We start from the raw sequence: 18,054 nt of genomic DNA on the forward strand, positions 1-18,054 counted from the left end.
CAGGCCAGAGAAAGAATGTAAGAGATAAGAAATAATAAACAACCTTGAGAACTGCAGCCAAAGAGTCCTGACTCCTTCTTCGACCATCGGACTGGGAAAAAAGACTTCCTAACGCATCTTGGGGTCATCCTGACAGCGGAGACTCCCAGACCATGCATCTCTTAACTCCACCACTGATACAGCAAGAGGGAACAAAGTTCCTACTTGCTTTTTGCTTTTTGATAAAACAGATGATCACGGCCTGTGTCCTCACAGACAGCGAAGGTTCCCATATGGGAGAAAGAAGTGTCCAAAATATAAGGCGAACGTCCAAAACTGGGTAACACTGATGCTGAAAATGCATTCCTCTCCAGTTCACCATCATAAGTTAGAGAGTGCCAAGAACATCCATTATCTTGATCTGCCTGCCTACTGTTGCCTTACCTCCAGGACTGGATAATCTCATCATGGTTTTATTCATGTGAAACATAAAGTTGAATGATAACATCTTTAAACATGCTACAACTAGTCACAAATTGGGACTCAATTTTCACAGCTTTTATGCTGATCAGATATTTAGAGACTAAGAATTTGTAGCACCCCAATGTCACTGTATTGTCACTACTCTTCAGAAGGCTTTCCTGAAGAGAATGCCAAAGACTGAACCTCTACTGTAGACTAGGACAGGAAAGAAGAGAAGAACATCTGCTTCCAAGCCCTACAGGAAAGTTTGTCAGGCAACAAATTGCAGTCAGGGAGTTCTCAAAGTGGTTAAGAAGTCTGCTTATTTCTGACTGGGCAAAAGATATGTCCATGAACATATGCCTCTCCTGAGATGGAGGCCTGCAGCTGGTCTCCAAGAAAATCAGTGTTCTGTTCAGGGTATCAGCTACCTCAAGTGTAGTCTGAAAGTTGAAAGAAAATTAAGAAAACAGCCATGACACTTAAATGAAATAAAACATAAATCTGCATGCATAAATACATAATGCATAAATATAAATTAAATATAATATCAAAAAGAAATCTAATTAACATTTTCATGTATGGGAAACAAGTATTAAAGAATTATACTGATATTCAATAAAATGTTGAAATATATTTGAAGCAGAACACATTAAATACAAAGTTCAGAGTACAATTCTGAGCTTTAGCAAATCTTGGAAAAAGTGTCAGGCAACAATCTATTTGTTGGAATGGGTAACATTTCTGACAAAGAGCAGAAAACTGCTTCCATCAAAAACTTCCAAAACCAGAAATATGAACAGATGTTAAGGACCAACTTCCATGGAAATTGAAGCTAGATACAATAGGAACAACATATAATTTATGTTTCTGACAAGCAAGAATATTTATACATTGAAAAAAATAATATAATGGTGTTAATCTTATCAATGCAACTACATCATTAAAAAATCTAATGTAAAAAATCCAAAATTGAAAACAGAGATGTCCTTCTGTAGTGGTCTGGATTTATTAATTTAAGATTTTCCTAATTTTAAAATTTCCCAACCATGCGTTGATGAGTGTGGTGGGCTTCAGTGCTGGCTAATTACCAGTGCATTCATTTCCTGCTGGGAGATAGGATTAGGAGAGAAGAAAGGTTAAGTAGGTTCAAAACCTTTAAAAGGATATAAAGAAAATTTTATTAAAAGTAAGTAAAAGAAAAAAGAAGTAGTAAGAATCAGAACAAACCCTTCAGAACACTTCTTCTTCCCCCACAACCTTTTCTTTCCCACTGATAATGTAAAGAAACAAAACCTAAAATTTTTAGTTAGTTTACCACCTCTAAAATAGTCTTTCTTTAAGTTTACTTAGGGAGAGACGTCCCTCTTGTAAAGGTTATGGAGACTTCTTCACAAGAGGAAAAAAACAGTTCTCTCGTGGCTCTCAACTTCATCACAAATAAGAGCTGCCCAGAGAACCCTGTTATTGTGATGTCCTTCCCATTTCCACAAGTCTTCCCACAGATTGTCGATGGGCCATCTTGACTTAAGGGGTATTGTTTTAAAAATTGAGTTGTTCAAAGGTAAAAATTCTCATTATTTATCTCTAAAATCATCTTCATCCCTGGGAACAGAGATCTTCTCTTTCTTCTCCTGGGGGCACAAGACTACTCTCTCTGCTCAAACTTCTTGTGGGATTACAGCTACTTTAACATCTGTTTATTTTGGCTATGGAGGTCTTTACTTGGTATCTATAATTTGAACACTTCCATCTCCCCATAGTTTCCTGTGTTATAAGGAAAAAGAAGGTTTTTTTCCATAGCTTACAAGAGGATTTGAGCCCTAAGTTCAAGGCATATTCCCCTCCCTCCCATCTGGGACTTAAATCTTCCTCACTGACCATGATATTTTCATGTTGTTCTTTTACATGCTTGCATCTTGTTCCTTTCTCTCACTCGAAGGAGGATTAAAGCATTGAAAGGATTAAATCCCGCCTGGAGCCGGGCTGGGGTCGGGCTGGACGCTACAGACGGCGGGAGTTGTAATCAGGGAAGCGGCTCGGATCGAATCGAATCAGCCAGGCTACATACAACCCAGCAGCAGCAGCCGCACAGCGGGGGTGGGGGGTGGCTTCTCCTTCCCCCTGCCCGATGGCTGAGGGCAGCTTCCACGGGAGTAAAATCCCGGCACCAGCCCGGGGCTGCTCCTGGGGCCCGGCGGGCTCCTAGGCTGGGGGGGGAGGGTGTAGTAGGCAGCCAGAAGTTAGCAAGGCCGGCTCCATGAAGCCCCGCGGCACCCCCCTCTCCCTGCCCAGCAACCGATGTAGAGGGCTGGCAGGCGGCCCAGGGAAGGGGGTTCAAGCCGCGTTACCGTACTCCTAACCGGAAAGGAAAGAAAAAGTTCCCGGGTTTCTTTCTCTTTAACATGTGTCTTTCACAGAGGCATGTCCAGCTCCTCAGTGGTTCAACACACTGTCAATTACACAAAAAGCTTTTGCCTCACTTCCCAAAATTTTCCTCGGATTCCAAACCACACCACCTCCTTTGCCTCTCTTCACTGAATTATACTAATAAATGTTAGCAGAACCAATCTGAGTAACATATACTGATTAAAATTTCCATGAGGGATTCTAGTTAAACTATCTGATGGTCTCAACAAATAAAAAAATACAAATGCCCTTTTATCCTCAACAGTTTGCAAGCAAAAAAAAAAAAAAAAAAAAAAAAAGAAAAACAAACAAACAAAAAAGAAATGGTCTTTCAGTTTAAACAAGCAGCACTAATCCCAAATTAGGATTTTCAAACACTTTTACATGAATAACAGCACCTGAAAAATCTGGTGGACCACTGGACATGTTCAGAGTTACTTTCAGACACTATTATTTCTTTACTTCAATGAAAATTCTTGAAACCAAGTCAGATAGCTGGTTCAGTTCATAAACTATGATAGAAATGTTGCTACAACTATTGTAGACATCCTGTTCATGCTCTCACTTTAGACATACCAACACAAAAACATTTCAGGCTTTTTATTTCTTACAGACTTCAGCTGAACTATAAACCTCTATAGGTTCTAAATCTCTAAGCATATCCTGGAATCAAAAAATAAGCAAAATAAGCAAATATAGTCTTCAGAAATTTGCTCTAAATAATTTCAGTGTTTATATAATAAACATTTACTTACATGTTGCAAAGATGTGGACAGTCCAAACACTGCCTCTTCTTTCCACAAAGCTCCCCACAGCTATGTGGGATTTCATTCCTATTCCATTCAGGATTGTGCACCTTACCTAAACCATGTCAAAGACAAAAAGGTATTTATTGCTTTGAATACCAGACTGCATTTGTGAAAAATATCATACCTAAGAGAAAAAGCGGTACTTTAAATACTGGTAAGTAGTCTTCTTTGACAAAAAAATTACACTAATGTTTATGTTATTTTGTACTGATACATACTCAGCTTTTGTAAAAGAATATGCCATTGGAATACCAAGCTCCAGAATATTCTTTCCTTCTGTACTCTCAATCAGCAGACATGCAGGTAGCTGATACATTAAATTAAACTGATAAAATACATGAAAACTAAAAGCCCCCTGCAGTTGGTCAGGCTGCATAGTAGCTAAGAAAATTGAAGGGTGAAAGTCCCTTGCTGTCTCAATGCAGCAGGGAGGGGGAAAAAAGGAACAAAGTAAAAAGACACCAATCCCAGAAAGTAAGATCTAGCTGGCACGGTGGTGGGAAATATGGAATTAAATAAGTGGGCGAATTATGAAAGTCACTTCTATAAAAAGAAGCAGACTCTACATTAACAAAACTTAAAGGTTAATGAATTTTGATGAAGTCTTAAACAAGAAGCATGTTAGCTTCAAGTATTCTATATTTCAGACAAGCACTAAACCATATTTTCATTAATCTGAGATATTATAATCAAATCTCATAGCTCTAAGTGCATGGTCATCAGGGTTAAGGTTAATTGCAATCATTAACACTCTCTGGGCTTTCTGCAAGAGAGGAATTAAATTAACAGTGAAGCAACTGAGCCGATGTTGCAAATTTGAGTTGTGACAATCAAAATCAACAAGAAAATATATTTTTGGTGACATAGTCACATAATTTTAATTGCTTTAATGTACCTCTGTATATTCTACAGTATTAAGTTAGAAAAATATGAACAAACTCTACAGATAGCATTTATTCACCTGAGTTTCAATTAAACTAATTTAATACCCAGGAAAGTCCCAAAGATCTGAAGCTTCAGAAGAAAAATAAGACAGGAATTTCCTCATGGGTGAAAGCATGGGAAAAAAAAATCACACTTAACCACACTCAACACATGGTTAGTACTTTGCATCAAATACAAGATAGGTTTGCATAAGTGACTGATGATGTCCAAATTATATATCATTAATGTAAAATTATCTGCAGAAGGTTGAAGTCTTGTGTTACTACATGGTGCTCTGCGAGTAATAATTCTGCAGACAATTTTAAGTTCTTACTGTAGATCTCCTAAACCATGAAACGTCTTTAGGCTAAGGAGAATTTCTTCCCCATTTAACAAACAGATGTCCTATCTTTTTAAAAAGTCTAATTTTCATTTGGTCTAATTTTCATCCATGGTCACTTCATTCTGACTGCATTATTATCTCTAATAACTGAATTATTATCCCTAAATTAATAAAATTTCACACATTGTGGTATAAAAACTCTGCCTTAACTGCATTGCACTGTTTCTAACTGATTCACTAACACACTTAGATAAAAAGATAAAATGCTGTTTTAGCAAATCTTGCTTCTTTAGACAAGTTTACTGACACAGTTTCTATCTCAAATTCAGAACATTCTGTTTTCTAGAAAGTGAGATGAAAGTTTCCAGTGACTCTGATTTAAGGAAAAGAAAGCTATGTGAAAATAATACAGATCACAGAAGTATATGTGATACTTCTGTATCACAGATACCAAACAAAACTTATTAAAATCTATGAAATTAAGTAACATAATTTCTCCTTTTTTTTTTAATTTATGGCTTGGTGAGTGCTGTACTCATGCCATTTACTTTTTTTTATTAAATACATATCTACACAGAGGTCTGAAAAGCCTGAATATTTTTTCCTATTTAAGCTCCATGTGTCTCTGAACAACATAAATCACAAAACTGCTAAATTAATTTAAAGGTTTAGATAGTTGTATCCTTCAGCTGTGTATTATTTTGCTCTTGCCACAAAGACATAAACATGCATGTTATTCTATTCCTTCTACAGAAGGAATGCTCACAAGATACCAGCCAAAATCTATCAGTATTCCATAAAGATCGCTATTTCTACATAATTATATGAAAATATTTACCAGTTGGAACTTATTCTTTTCATTTTTCAAGTGGCACATGTATGATTCTCCGTGCAGCCACCTTCAAGTTTCAATAATTTTTTTTAAAAATTGAGTTTCAGGCATGTAAGCAAACAAGCACCAATGAAATTCATATTAAGAAAAAGGAATCAAAATGACAAAACTGTTTTTCTTTGAAAAAGCAAGTGAGAAACTCACCACAGAAACAAGTGTATGTTTTAGGAACTTGCACAGAAGCATTCTGACAAGCTGGACATCTCCAACCGCTATTGCCATCTGTAGGTAAAAAAAAAGATAAAAAGGACTTGGAAGTAAATAAAAGACCTAATCCACAAGCCTAGAATAAGTTCTTCTGCTTTGTTTTTTAACACAGTTGCAAATACATTAATTTTTCCACTTATTCAGAAGTGGTGAGAAAACACATTCATAACAATACATTTTATACAGTATCAACATCAACACAGCCGTGGTATTTCATTTCAACAGGCTACAACTTTTTATTGAAGCAAAGCCAGATTTTAAACTCCCAATTATTCTATTATCATATGCCCTGTTGTAAGACATACAGCCAGAATATACAGAGACTTCACCATATCTAAAGCTGTGAGGGAAAAAAAGTGTTAAGAGAGGGAAAATGGTGAGGAATACATAATTACCTCACACGAATCACTACCTGTACTTTCCTTTTCACTATCCTCTCATGAGTTTATATGTTTTGTAGAAGACAAATTTGGTATTGCCTCACATTCAGATAAAATCAGTGTTACATAAACCAGAATAATCTAATTTATTCATTTATATTATTCTTCAAGTTGTTATTTTAATAAATAGTAGTTATCTTGTTTCTGTGTTTCAGGAGGGTGCTTTAGCAGTAGAGGAAGAACAGTAAAGTGGAAGATAGGCAACATTAATTTTCCCCAATTTAGTATGTATTGTGCCATTAAGAATATGAGTCTGAGAGCGCTACTGAACATAAAAGAGGTCACAGACAAGAGAGATATGTTTTTCTATCTATACATAGATATTAAAAAGAAAAAAACTGATTAACACTTTCTGTCTCTCTTAACTGAATTAATTCAGTGCTGGTAAATTAATAAACCTGTGATTTTAGAACTATTCTTCACTATTAAGAAATCTGACAAAGATTCATGATAATTTTGTGTTATGAAAGCATAAGGGACTGCAAACAGGAAACTCTGCCTATGACAAGACAACTGCAGTGCAACAAGAGGTACACCTTGGTTCACCTTCAACTAGGTTGAAAAACTTATGTTATCCACCATAATGTACAGTGGAAATTATTTTCACAAATTGAAATTATTTAAATTACAGACTGCCTTGACAGTCTAGAAATGCAAACCTAATGCATGTCTGTTCTTTCCAATACTTCATGCCTATTCACATCCCTCTTTATTCCGGCTCATATTACTGTGCCACCAAGATTGCTGCAGAGATCTGTACGATTATAGGCTGAGCAGCTCTACAACAGTGGTACAAGGCATATACTCTCATATTCATGGTCAAGACCAATTTGCATTTCCTGACCAAGCCTTTTTTTCTTTTGACTGCAAGAAACTAAAGGAACTCAGAAGAAGCAACTCAGAGAGAAGTGTAAGGAGGAAGGCAAAAACAGGCAGTAGACAACTAAAAGGCGTATTTACTGACAAAACTGTAAGCACGTTATGTGGTTCCTCCTAAAGCCAGCATACTAAATACTACGGGATTTCCTACAAGATTACAGCACAGTACAGTACATCATACGTGATTATGGCATTAACAATTTCTTTCATTCTTATTCCATGTTATGTTTCCAAAAGCTGTGAAAATAAGTCTACCCTGAAAGCTTCAGGAGGCTAGCAGAAGACCTCTCCTATCAACAATTCTCCTGGAGCTGGATACCTAGTCCTCTACAAGCAACAGTTTTTCCAGAGTATAATGAAGGTCCCCAAAAAATAGGAACCTATTAAAAACAGCCTTGGCAAGGTATATTTCCTTCTTCATCATCATTGATTATCTTTGGTCAAAGCACATGAACGTATGTTCACCCACAAGGGACATGCATGGTTTCCTTCCTCCAAAATCAGGAGTAATAAAAGTTTTGTTCCAGGATTCAGGTGCAATTACAGCAGTATAGAATGACAATACGATGGCTCCTGGCACACACATTTGTAAGAAGTGGTCCTGTAAGCACTCCTTTAAAATCCTGATACTAAGGAAAGTGAGAACGAGGATGATCCCACAGAAAGAACATTCCACTTTCATGAATCTTCTCATGAACAGAAGTGAATCAGGCAGAACTCCAACCAAAGACACCGCAAGGACAGTCATCTAAGCAGAATCGAGACACCTCATTCTCTTTTATTAGAGATTGTTTTAGTAATTGCTATCCTCTCCTTCCTTCTGGGATAAAAATATTCCTTACTTGAAACTATTTACCGACATTTTTGTTAACTTCTACTCTGATCACTGAAACTCAGAAGTTTAGAAGTGCTGTGTTAGAGGCCAGCACTGGACTGGTATGGATCTGGTACACTTGGAAGTGGAGCCCAAGGGCAGAACAGAAAGAGACAGCTGTAATATCTCAAATTTCTCCAATCCTTACAGTCAAAATGAAGATACCAGTGAAACTATCTTCTCTACAAAGAAGGGACAAAATTACTTAAATGTTTGCTCTATCAATTTAAAGGCACAAGTTAAACACTACTTAAACATCAGTTTTTAAAAGAAGTAGAAGGAGGAAAGGGGCAAGCGACAACAATTTCCTCATAATAAACAAAGATCTTGTGTGCAGTGCAGGTATTTTTTGTCAGATTGATCTTAGCTATGCGATACCTTAAGGTCACATTCTTTCAAGAAATGTTAGCAAAATGCTTGCTGCCTTACAAGAAAGAATCTTTCCACTTGATGGCAAAGTGATGCCCAGCAGAGCTCCTCCTCCTGACCAGGATATCTCTAAGATAGAATAAAAATCCATTCTCTAGTTCTGAGTGATGCTGACAGTCTACATTGTAGAAAAAAAGATGGGAAAAATGTCTTCACAAATGACTCAATCTGGAAGAATGGGTGTGGGGGTCATTACAAACCTAATGATATTAGAAATGAGTATTAATGTCTTCACAAATTGCTTAATCTGAAAGGACCAATCAGGTTCTGGAAGAATGAATGTAGGGGTCATTACAAACATCAAGCTACCCAAGTTTGTTGCAGAGCCAAGCACAGCTTGAATTTCTGAACTTTGGGGGAAAATGCACAGGCTTAATTAATAGACTTACAGAAATTAGCTTCTCTACCTAGGATGGGCTTACAGCTAGTTTTAACCGTCATACAATGGGTGATGGGGGCAGGGGCAATATACACATCCCAGAGGGAATATTTAGTAGGCAGTTTGGGAAGTCTGTACCTTCCTAGCACCTCACCCCAATGGGGAAAGGAGGAGGGGAACATGCAGCTGTGAGTTTAGGATAAAAGGAGGCTGCATCCTACAAAAATTCAAGAGACCCCATGGGGGTATGGACTCTCTCCCTTCATTTGACTAAAGTTGCAGGACTCCTCTATCTCCTTTACGGACACTGGCTTTTCACAGCATGATTTTCCACACAGTAGGGAGTCAAGCGAAGCACCCACTGGCTCACTCCAGCTGTCCACTGTGAAGGGGCTTTGGCCTCCCTTCACAGGTGCTGAGAGTATGACTGCTAGAGGGTCTTGTGAATGGCAGGACTGGGAAGGTCCCTTGACACCACAGAGCAAGCAGACCAAGAAGAGAGCAATGCCTTGACTCCCCACAGATAATCAGGAGATTCTTTCACTTGCCTTGGCCAAACCAGCTGTCATTTTTCAGGTGACTGTCTAGACAATAGAAGGCAAAGAAGTATAGCCTGAGGAGAGATACTGTAGAGTGTGAGAAGACTTTGTTACAGTAACCTAGTTCTAGAACTGGTTTCTGGAACCTAGATATCTAGACCTAAAACAGTTCATTGCTTCTTCCTATCCAAGTACGTAGAGCCTAAGAACATTTTATCACACTGACATGGTAATGCAGAATACTTCCCTTTCCTTTTCAACTGCACCCACCTTTACATTGACGCTGTTATAGGTAAAATGATTGGTCTGAATCAACAATTGAGAGAGCCAAATTAAAATAAAAGAAAAAATATATTTCGCGAATCAAAATAAAATTTTAATAGTGTTATGGATAAGGGTCAAAATTCATATTTTATTTAGAGGATAGCAAATGTAATATAGTTCTAAGTGTAAAACATGTTGGAAGTAGTTATAGCAATTAAAGGGTTGGATTCTATTTGGGGAACCGTGTCTGGACATGCTTTTAGGGAGACCAGGGAAAAACAGCCGGCAAGATTGAGGAACCGGTACACACACACATACCTCACTGAAAGACCACATTTGCATGTGAAACACAACAAGTAACTCAGGGTTTCGAGATTTTGGTTAAGCAAAAGCATTACACCATCGACAGCACACCTGACTACTCACAACCGGAGGGAAGGAGACAACACTATTCAGGCATGTAATCTGTTTCTGGGAAATCTCTTAGTATGAAAAGGGACTTCCAGTAAGGGATGATTATCTTGCATTTGGATTGTTAACAAGGATATCTCTCTTGGCATGGAATGGTGTGGATTGTAAGCATGATTGTTTGAGTCCTGTCTAGCGCAGGACAAGAAGTCGATGAATTATTCCCAAAGACATCGAGAACTGAACCATCTTTCATCAGATAGCATTCTACTGGACCGGAGAGGCTTTTGGGACTCACTTGATTAAGAAAAGGACAAAGGACTTCCTAGCCCACGGCAAGAAAAAGAGTATAAAACCTAGACTCGAGACTGCGATGGTGTGCCACTGCACTCTGGAGCTGCCAGGGCTCAGAGCTGTATAGCGTGTCACCCAGGGTCTATTCCCAGGCTAGACTCTGTCCTTTTTGTGGCTGACCGAAACTCTGTCATTTGTTACTTTTGTAACAAAGTACAAAATTTTGTACTTTGTTATTATATCATAATTCGGCTATGGCAAATTATTGATAAAATTAGATTGGCAATTTCATCCATAACAATAGCCACAATCAAAAGGACAGCGTCAAGCCCAGGTCTCAGCGCTGGGTGAACCTTGTTCCGACCTCTATCGCATCAGAACTCCCAATGTTCACAAAGCTCGTCTGGTGAGCCTAGGTTTTATTCTATTTTTCTTGCCCAGGGCAAAGCTCCTCTTGTTCTTTTCTTTCACATATTCAGGTAGTCTCCTTTCTGTGTCCGGAGTTGGAAAAAGCCTGTCTCCAGCTGGACAAAGCAGTTCCTAGGTGTACAAAAGCCTGTCTCTGGAAAAGATGAATGTTAATTTCGAGTTACAGGAACCAGGCATTGGGATTGGGTTCTGGGTTATCTCGATCTTGAGTCGTTATCGATCACTGATGGCTTGGGTGTTCCTGAAATTGCCCAACATTTCCACAGTGGCCAGCTCCTTCACTTGCTAATTTGAGATTCTATTCAGTGACCACCTGCAATTTCACAAGGTAGCGAGGTAATCTTCTCTAGAGCCCTGGTGTGCGATTGCTAAACCTCCTAATTGTTTCTGACAGGCATCCCACAGATATATTTTATTTCATACATATCCTTTTATAAGCACGAATTAATTCCTTCATTTATTACAATGCCAATCTGATGGCCTGCTCTGGATCTCAAAATTCAGACACTAACACCAGCATTACATCAGTGAGTTTGGAATGAGCAAAACATACATACAATGTGTTAATAAGCACAAATTATAAAAGAGAGCTGTACACTCCTTCTGTTTTTCATTTCCAATAAGCGTTCTTTTGCATAGTGTCCCAACATTTAATTAGCGTTGGTGTCCCAGGACTCCCATCTTGGTAAATGCCTTGCTTTCATTAATGCTAAAGCTTCCCCTTGCGAGCATTGTGCCTTGTCCCCAAAGAATCCATACCTCCTCTTCTCTTGTAACAGACACAAGTCACTATTGTTCTGGAAGATGAAACTATATGAGATCCTCATGAGGGATGTTATCTACATCTTCCAAATATTCTGGATTTCTCTGATCCAATTCTGTGATCACAAAAAATTGTGAGAAATTATCCACACACACACACACACTCACTTTCAGCCTTCTACTATGAATCACAGAGGTTAAGAGCTGCTGCAAGGCCCTATAAGGAGGGCAATTTTCACTGAAACACCAGTTGGAGGATAGGATCTTTCCTTTTTTTTTCCCCTTCCTTTTCCTTCTCTTATGGAATTTCATCCCATTTGTTGCTAAGAGAAAATAACAACTCATACTTAAAAGAGACAAAAGAAATGACCAAGATGAGGGAAGGGTGCAGCTAGCTACTTTCTTACCTGAGGGGCTTTCTCTTGGGAAGAGCAGAGATACTGAGAGATTTTGGCTGGAGGGAAGGCGGGGGGAAGGGGGGGCAGGCAGGGGGAGGTGGTGCGCAGCTTGTTTTAGCCCATAGCTCTCTCTCACTCTTGGCATCGGAGGAGGACAGTTGAGCTGCTTACTGTGGGGAGAATTCACTGCCACCACAGTGCCCAGTCCTGCACTGCTTCTTCCTTACTGTGGGTGAGCCTTTGCTCATAAGAGCAGCCATTGAACTGGGAAGTTATTAACACCTGATCTGATTGGAAAGGACCCTAACCATCTATTCAGGTGCCTCAGGGGAAAATCCAGGACCCTGACCCCCTCCCCATTCCTGGAGCGCATGTCTCTCTGGCTGTGTGTGGCAGTTGCTACAGAGAACTCCACCTGCCACTGCCCAGCCCCACTGCTTTCTGCAGCAGCCTCAGGCTTTTTTGCTACCCTCTAACCCATCACTCCATGTCCAGCAACCCCTAAGTTTTCTGTTACATTTGCTTGCCACCCCAGGGGGTGTGCTTGCTTCTGCCACCCCAACTGCCACTCCGAGGTTCCAGCTGCAGCCCATTTCACCACCCAGGCTGTCGGCCATCACCACGTGAGTGAAACGCAGCTGAACTCGCGCCACAGATCCCCTGCAGCTGCGAGTGAAACATTACACCTGCCCTGCCTGGCTGGGAGCCAACAGTGCCTCTGCCGGCTGTGATCATAACTACACCATAGGGGAAAGTGCCTGCAGCCAAGAGAAGGCTGTTACTGGGTTTCTGTTTTTCTGTTGTGCTACTGTTGTTGTTTGCTCTGTTATACATACTAATATCAAGAACTGTTATTCCTTTCCCCATACCTTTGCCTGAAAGCCCCTTATTTCAACGTTATAATAATTCAAAGTGTTATAGATATGTCAAAATGCATAGGTGGATAAAATAGTATTATACAATTAATGTACTAAATGTAATGTCATTATAAGTCTAGTAGTAATTATAAATGTACTAAAATATAGTTCTGTTATGGAAACTTAGATCTGTTATAAGAATATTAAGGGTTTACAACTACATATGAAAAACTACTGAAGGAAACATGTCCAGGCTGGTTACCAAAGCTAAAGAATGGAGTTTACATATTAGCTCTCAGGGGTTGGGAAACCAGCTGTCTTACACATACCACAAGTAGTTTTGTTACATTTACATGCGAAGAAGAGGAAAGCAGCACAGGAACTGGGGAATCTTAAACTAAGTCAGGAGTAAGCTATCAGCGGCACACCTGGCCACAGATAGCTAGAGAGATAGAATATTTGATGATAATTCACTTAGTCTATAGTCTGTTTCTGGGAAATCCGCTAACATGTAAAGGACTACCGGTAAAAGACTGTTTAACTTGTATATCTTCCCAGACGCGGGTTTGTGCATTACAAACGCAATCCTTAAGGACTCGTCTAGCAGAAGACAAGAAACCTATGAATTATTCACAAGACGTCAGGAACTGGACTGTCTTCCATCTGATAGTATTATCCCTGGGCCGGAGAAGCTTTGGAAACTCGCTTGATTATGAAAAGGACAAAGGACATCCTCGCCTCCAGTGAGAAAAAGAGTATAAAAACTGGACTCGGACATGGCCATGGTGTGCCACTACCTCTCTGTAGCGACAGGGGCTCAGAGCTGCATGTGTGTGTCACCCAGAGCCAAAGTCCCGGGCTTGACTCTGTCCGTTTCACTTCATGGCTGGCTTAAATTGTGAATTCAAACGCGAAATAAATTTTATACTTTATTATTTTATAATAATTTGACTCTTGCTAATTATTGATCCGGCTTAATTGGCAATTACGTTTATAACAGAAGGAAAGAGGGTCATACCCTCCAACCAAGGGTCCCCCACCTTGGTAGACACATTTCAAACCAAGACACACTGCTGCAAAAACACAAAATGAATATTCAAAACTCATCTTATTAGCAAATAGGCTGGAAGTGCAACATACTAGTGAAAACTCTGGTTGCTGAATTAGGTAAGATTTTCTGGAATTCATTATAACATTTGCAGAATCAAAGGAAATAGCGTCCAAAAATTTAAAAAAAAAAAATTTTCCCCTTCCAAAACCCACCAAATTATGGAGTTAGGTAGATTATAGTGTCCCAGTTTTCCTACAGCAGACAGTAATAACTGCCAGGATTCTAATAAATTCCTCATTTTCCAAAGCCTGAATTGTAGAACATATACTGAAACAACCTATGGATTAGAAAATCTAAAAAAGATGGGGTAGCAGAGTCTGCAGGTCAAGAAATATGTACTGGTGTCTTTATTGGAGCTGTGGTATCAGTTCTACTGAGGTCACAACCTTTAACTTCAGTTAATGATCAGCTCTAGTTCTCTCATATGCAGAATACAGTAACTAGTCCACAAATTCTTACATGAAAAGCAAATGGCCCAAAAGTAAATGTCTTAGGTTAGAAATGCAATATGTGGCTGGGGGTGTGTATTCTATTGCCATCCCTTAGAGGTGGGGCAGTTATCTTCTGTTAATTGGGCCACCTGTTAAAACCAGGTGGGGCAGTTTTTCTTAATCTCTTCCACAACCAATCTTTCCTCCAGAAAATATCTTCTGTTAATGGGCCACTGAGTGTCACTGCATGACTGCTGAAATTACATCATCCCATTGTGACATGCTCTGCCCAGGGCAAGAAGACAAGCATTCCTACTTGGATGTAATCTGAGATTTGGAACACCACAGCCAGCCTTTTCTCACTGGATTCCCAGAGGAAGACCAGGCCCATATATACTACCACTGGATCTTCAGAGGAAAACTACACCCTTCTACAGAATCACTGCTTCAACAGAACCACATTTGTCCCTCCAGGAGGACTGCAGCCACCATTTAATTGGACTACCAACACCCTGACCAACAGGGTGTCAGGTTGTGTTCTGACTCTGTCAATGTTGTTTTGTATTACTGGATATTTTAAAAAAATTTTGTCCTAATAACTGTTCCTACTCCCACGCATCTTTGCCTGACAGCCTCTCAATTTCAAAATTAGAGTAATTCGGAGGAAGGGGGTTTGCATTTTCCTTTTCAGAAGAGGTTCCTGCCTTCCTCAGAAAACACCTATCTTTTCAAACCAAGACAGTAAAAGTAGTACCTCAAGCCCCTTTGACATAACTCACCAAGTGAGAAGTGGGGCCCACAACCAACCCTTCCCAGAAGTCTGACTATGCATCTTCTGCAAAAAGAACTTCGCAACCAATCCTTTCTGCGCGAGATTTACAGTCTGCAAGAACTTCTGTCAAAAATTTGGAACTAGGTGACACTATTTCCTCAGTCTGCCCAGAAAGATACAGAAAGACACACAAATAATGACAAATGCTGAACAAGCAGGGTACAGAAAAAAATAAAGCCTACTTCAGGATTATCATCTTCAGAGTGTGTCTACACCACTCAATTGAACTGAGCAGTGGTTGCAACTCAGCCTTAGCTTACAGTAAAGGATTCAAAGGGCATAACATACTAGTTTAGGAGTTTCAAAAACGGGTAAAACACAAGGAATCTGAAACAGTTTAAGCTGATGACAAAGGCTGAAGCTTTCTGTTTTCTCTGAATTCCCTTTCATTGGGGAAAATGGCATGAAGGATGACTTTCAGGAGTATTTTATCTGAGAAACAAACTAAAAAGTGGTTGAGTAAAAGCAGACAACTAATGCATGATGTGCATCATTTGCTTGACTGCTCAGCAAAGCACATATAAGAGATGAGATGTTTCTTGGTGTGTAAAAACACAGCCACAGAGTTTTGCATCCTGATGCACTGATTTCATGGAATGATCTTATGCATCCAAATCTGGAAATTAGGTTTAACACTGGAAAGAATCGAGTTATGAGGATTATATAAGGCATACATAGGACTGTAGGAAAAAATTGATTTAAAACTTGTTTACAGCTTGCCACTTGTAGTAAACCATTTGCCACTTATGGCTAAATTTTGCCTTAAACAAGCTGTTTAAGTTTGTTTAACTAAAGGAGAAACTTTGAACTAAAGGAGAAGCCCCTTTATAAGAAACAGACACTACAAAGGAATGGTAGAGGGGTTTTTTAATGCCAATTTCTCTCCACCACAAACCACTACCATGCAGCCGCAAAACCCTGAACTTGGAATGTTTGTTCAGAAAAATTTTCCAGGCACGTACACTCAAGCCCCCTGTTTGACACTGCCAGACTTCCAGAACCTTCCAGAAAGAAGACGGTGCATACCTAGAATTCTTCTTAGAGGAGGTACTGGAGTGTTTACTAGAAGAATTAGGGTTATAAACACCCCCAATTTTTGATACATATGCTTGCCCCCATCTCTGATGGACTTGGACTGTATATCATGACCATGGACCATGATCCACCACCATGTCACTAGAGCCAGGGGTGGTGATAGATCTCTCTTTTCTTCTGTTTTTCTCTTTCCTGTTTTCCTGTCTTAGGGTGATCATACGCTTAAGAATGCCTATAGTACCCCTTCTCGAATCCATTAAATCTTTTTCCACTTAAGGTTTCAAACCAGTTCTAACAAAATTTGTTGTTGTATCAGTTACTTAGTGTTGTTTTGCTTTAATCCACCCCCAGGGATCCCTTTAACAATGAACTTGGTTGACTTGCCTCAGAGGTGGGTCACATTGTTATCTTAAACAATATTTCTAAACAGTTTTCACTACATAAGCACCACATGAATTTGGCTATTATATACATTTGAGAATATATAATATGTATACATAATATAGAATATATATAAAACATATGTTTGAGAAAATACCAACCTTCAGCTTGTGAAGCTGGTGATCGTGCCCATTTCTTGATGCAATTCAGGTGGAATACATGGTAACAATTCTGACAGCTCCACACTGGGGCTACTATTCGGACTACCTCACAGCATACCATGCACTCATACTTCTCTGTGGTCAGCTGTTCAATCAATGACCCTGCAAATCAAATATATTATTTGTGCATAGAAGAACAGCTAGCTCAAATTAAATTCAAAGATTTCATTTAAATTATAGTGAAACTTATTTTAGCTCTGTGGCTATAAATAAGACATTCGTTTACTCATGGAAGATTCCAGTTTGATACTTGCTGTGCATTTTTTTTTGCTTCAGAGCAGGAAGAAGGAATATAAGATCCTTCTTAAAGTGGCAATGCAAATTCCACCTTGACAAATAGCAATTATTCTGATCTTATGAAGTAATCAATACTTTTAAGATTGGCAGAAGTTTGAGATTTTACTCATCACTTTATATAGGAAATTCATCTTTGCATACACTTTAAACCAAAAAGATGAATGCTCTTAAATACAGAAATCTCTGCCAAAATTACATTTAATTCCAATCCTTAAGCATTCCCAGGAGATGACACAACAAACATTAATAGCAAAGGACCTGGATTATGGGAATAAGCCCTTTATAAAGTGAGTGCTTTAGGAGCAGAATTACTGGGAACAACAGTCAAAGTACAGGGTCTTTTGAGCCATATGAACAAATATTAAAAAGTACTTTGAAAATAAAGCAAGATCACCACATTAAAGTCAACACAGCCTGACATGCAACCATAAGAAAGGCACCACATTAAGCTTCATTTCTGTCGGATTACTTCTCACCCATTAAGGTACGACTATCAAACAGACCTTAGAAACATCCACAAGATCTTAAAATATACTAACTACAAGTGTACAGTGTAAAAATGTAGCATTTTAAGATTGTGCTAATACAAGTATCAGGGACTGAAATGTTATGGTTTATGGCTTAACCATTTTTATGAAGGACTTTTGCCTATTATAGCAAATTGTGTAACAAAAACTGCATGGAAGACCACTGCACCTTAAATGAGGTCTCTGGGCTGAGACCCTCAACTGTGAGTTAAATTGCCTAAGGGACAGAGATAATGCATCTG

General features: G+C 39.0%; 1 protein-coding gene across 10 annotated transcripts in view; it reads right to left on the reverse strand.

The window, feature by feature from the left end:
- Positions 1 to 18,054, reverse strand: part of NFX1 (nuclear transcription factor, X-box binding 1) — an 80,272-nt gene that overhangs the window by 51,201 nt on the left and 11,017 nt on the right. For all 10 annotated transcript variants that reach the window (XR_005255831.1, XR_005255830.1, XR_005255832.1 and 7 more), the window contains exons 3-5: positions 16,929 to 17,090; positions 5,963 to 6,040; positions 3,606 to 3,711 (exon numbers count right to left, since the gene is read on the reverse strand). Coding sequence is in view for 6 of the 10 variants with exons in the window: in XM_038128084.1 (XP_037984012.1) it covers positions 3,606 to 3,711; positions 5,963 to 6,040; positions 16,929 to 17,090 (346 nt within the window). In the remaining 4 variants the exon portion in view is untranslated. The remainder of the gene's footprint in view (positions 1 to 3,605; positions 3,712 to 5,962; positions 6,041 to 16,928; positions 17,091 to 18,054) is intronic.

The sequence above is a fragment of the Motacilla alba genome, chromosome 2 (assembly GCF_015832195.1).
Source record: "Motacilla alba alba isolate MOTALB_02 chromosome 2, Motacilla_alba_V1.0_pri, whole genome shotgun sequence".
Lineage (NCBI taxonomy): Eukaryota > Metazoa > Chordata > Aves > Passeriformes > Motacillidae > Motacilla > Motacilla alba.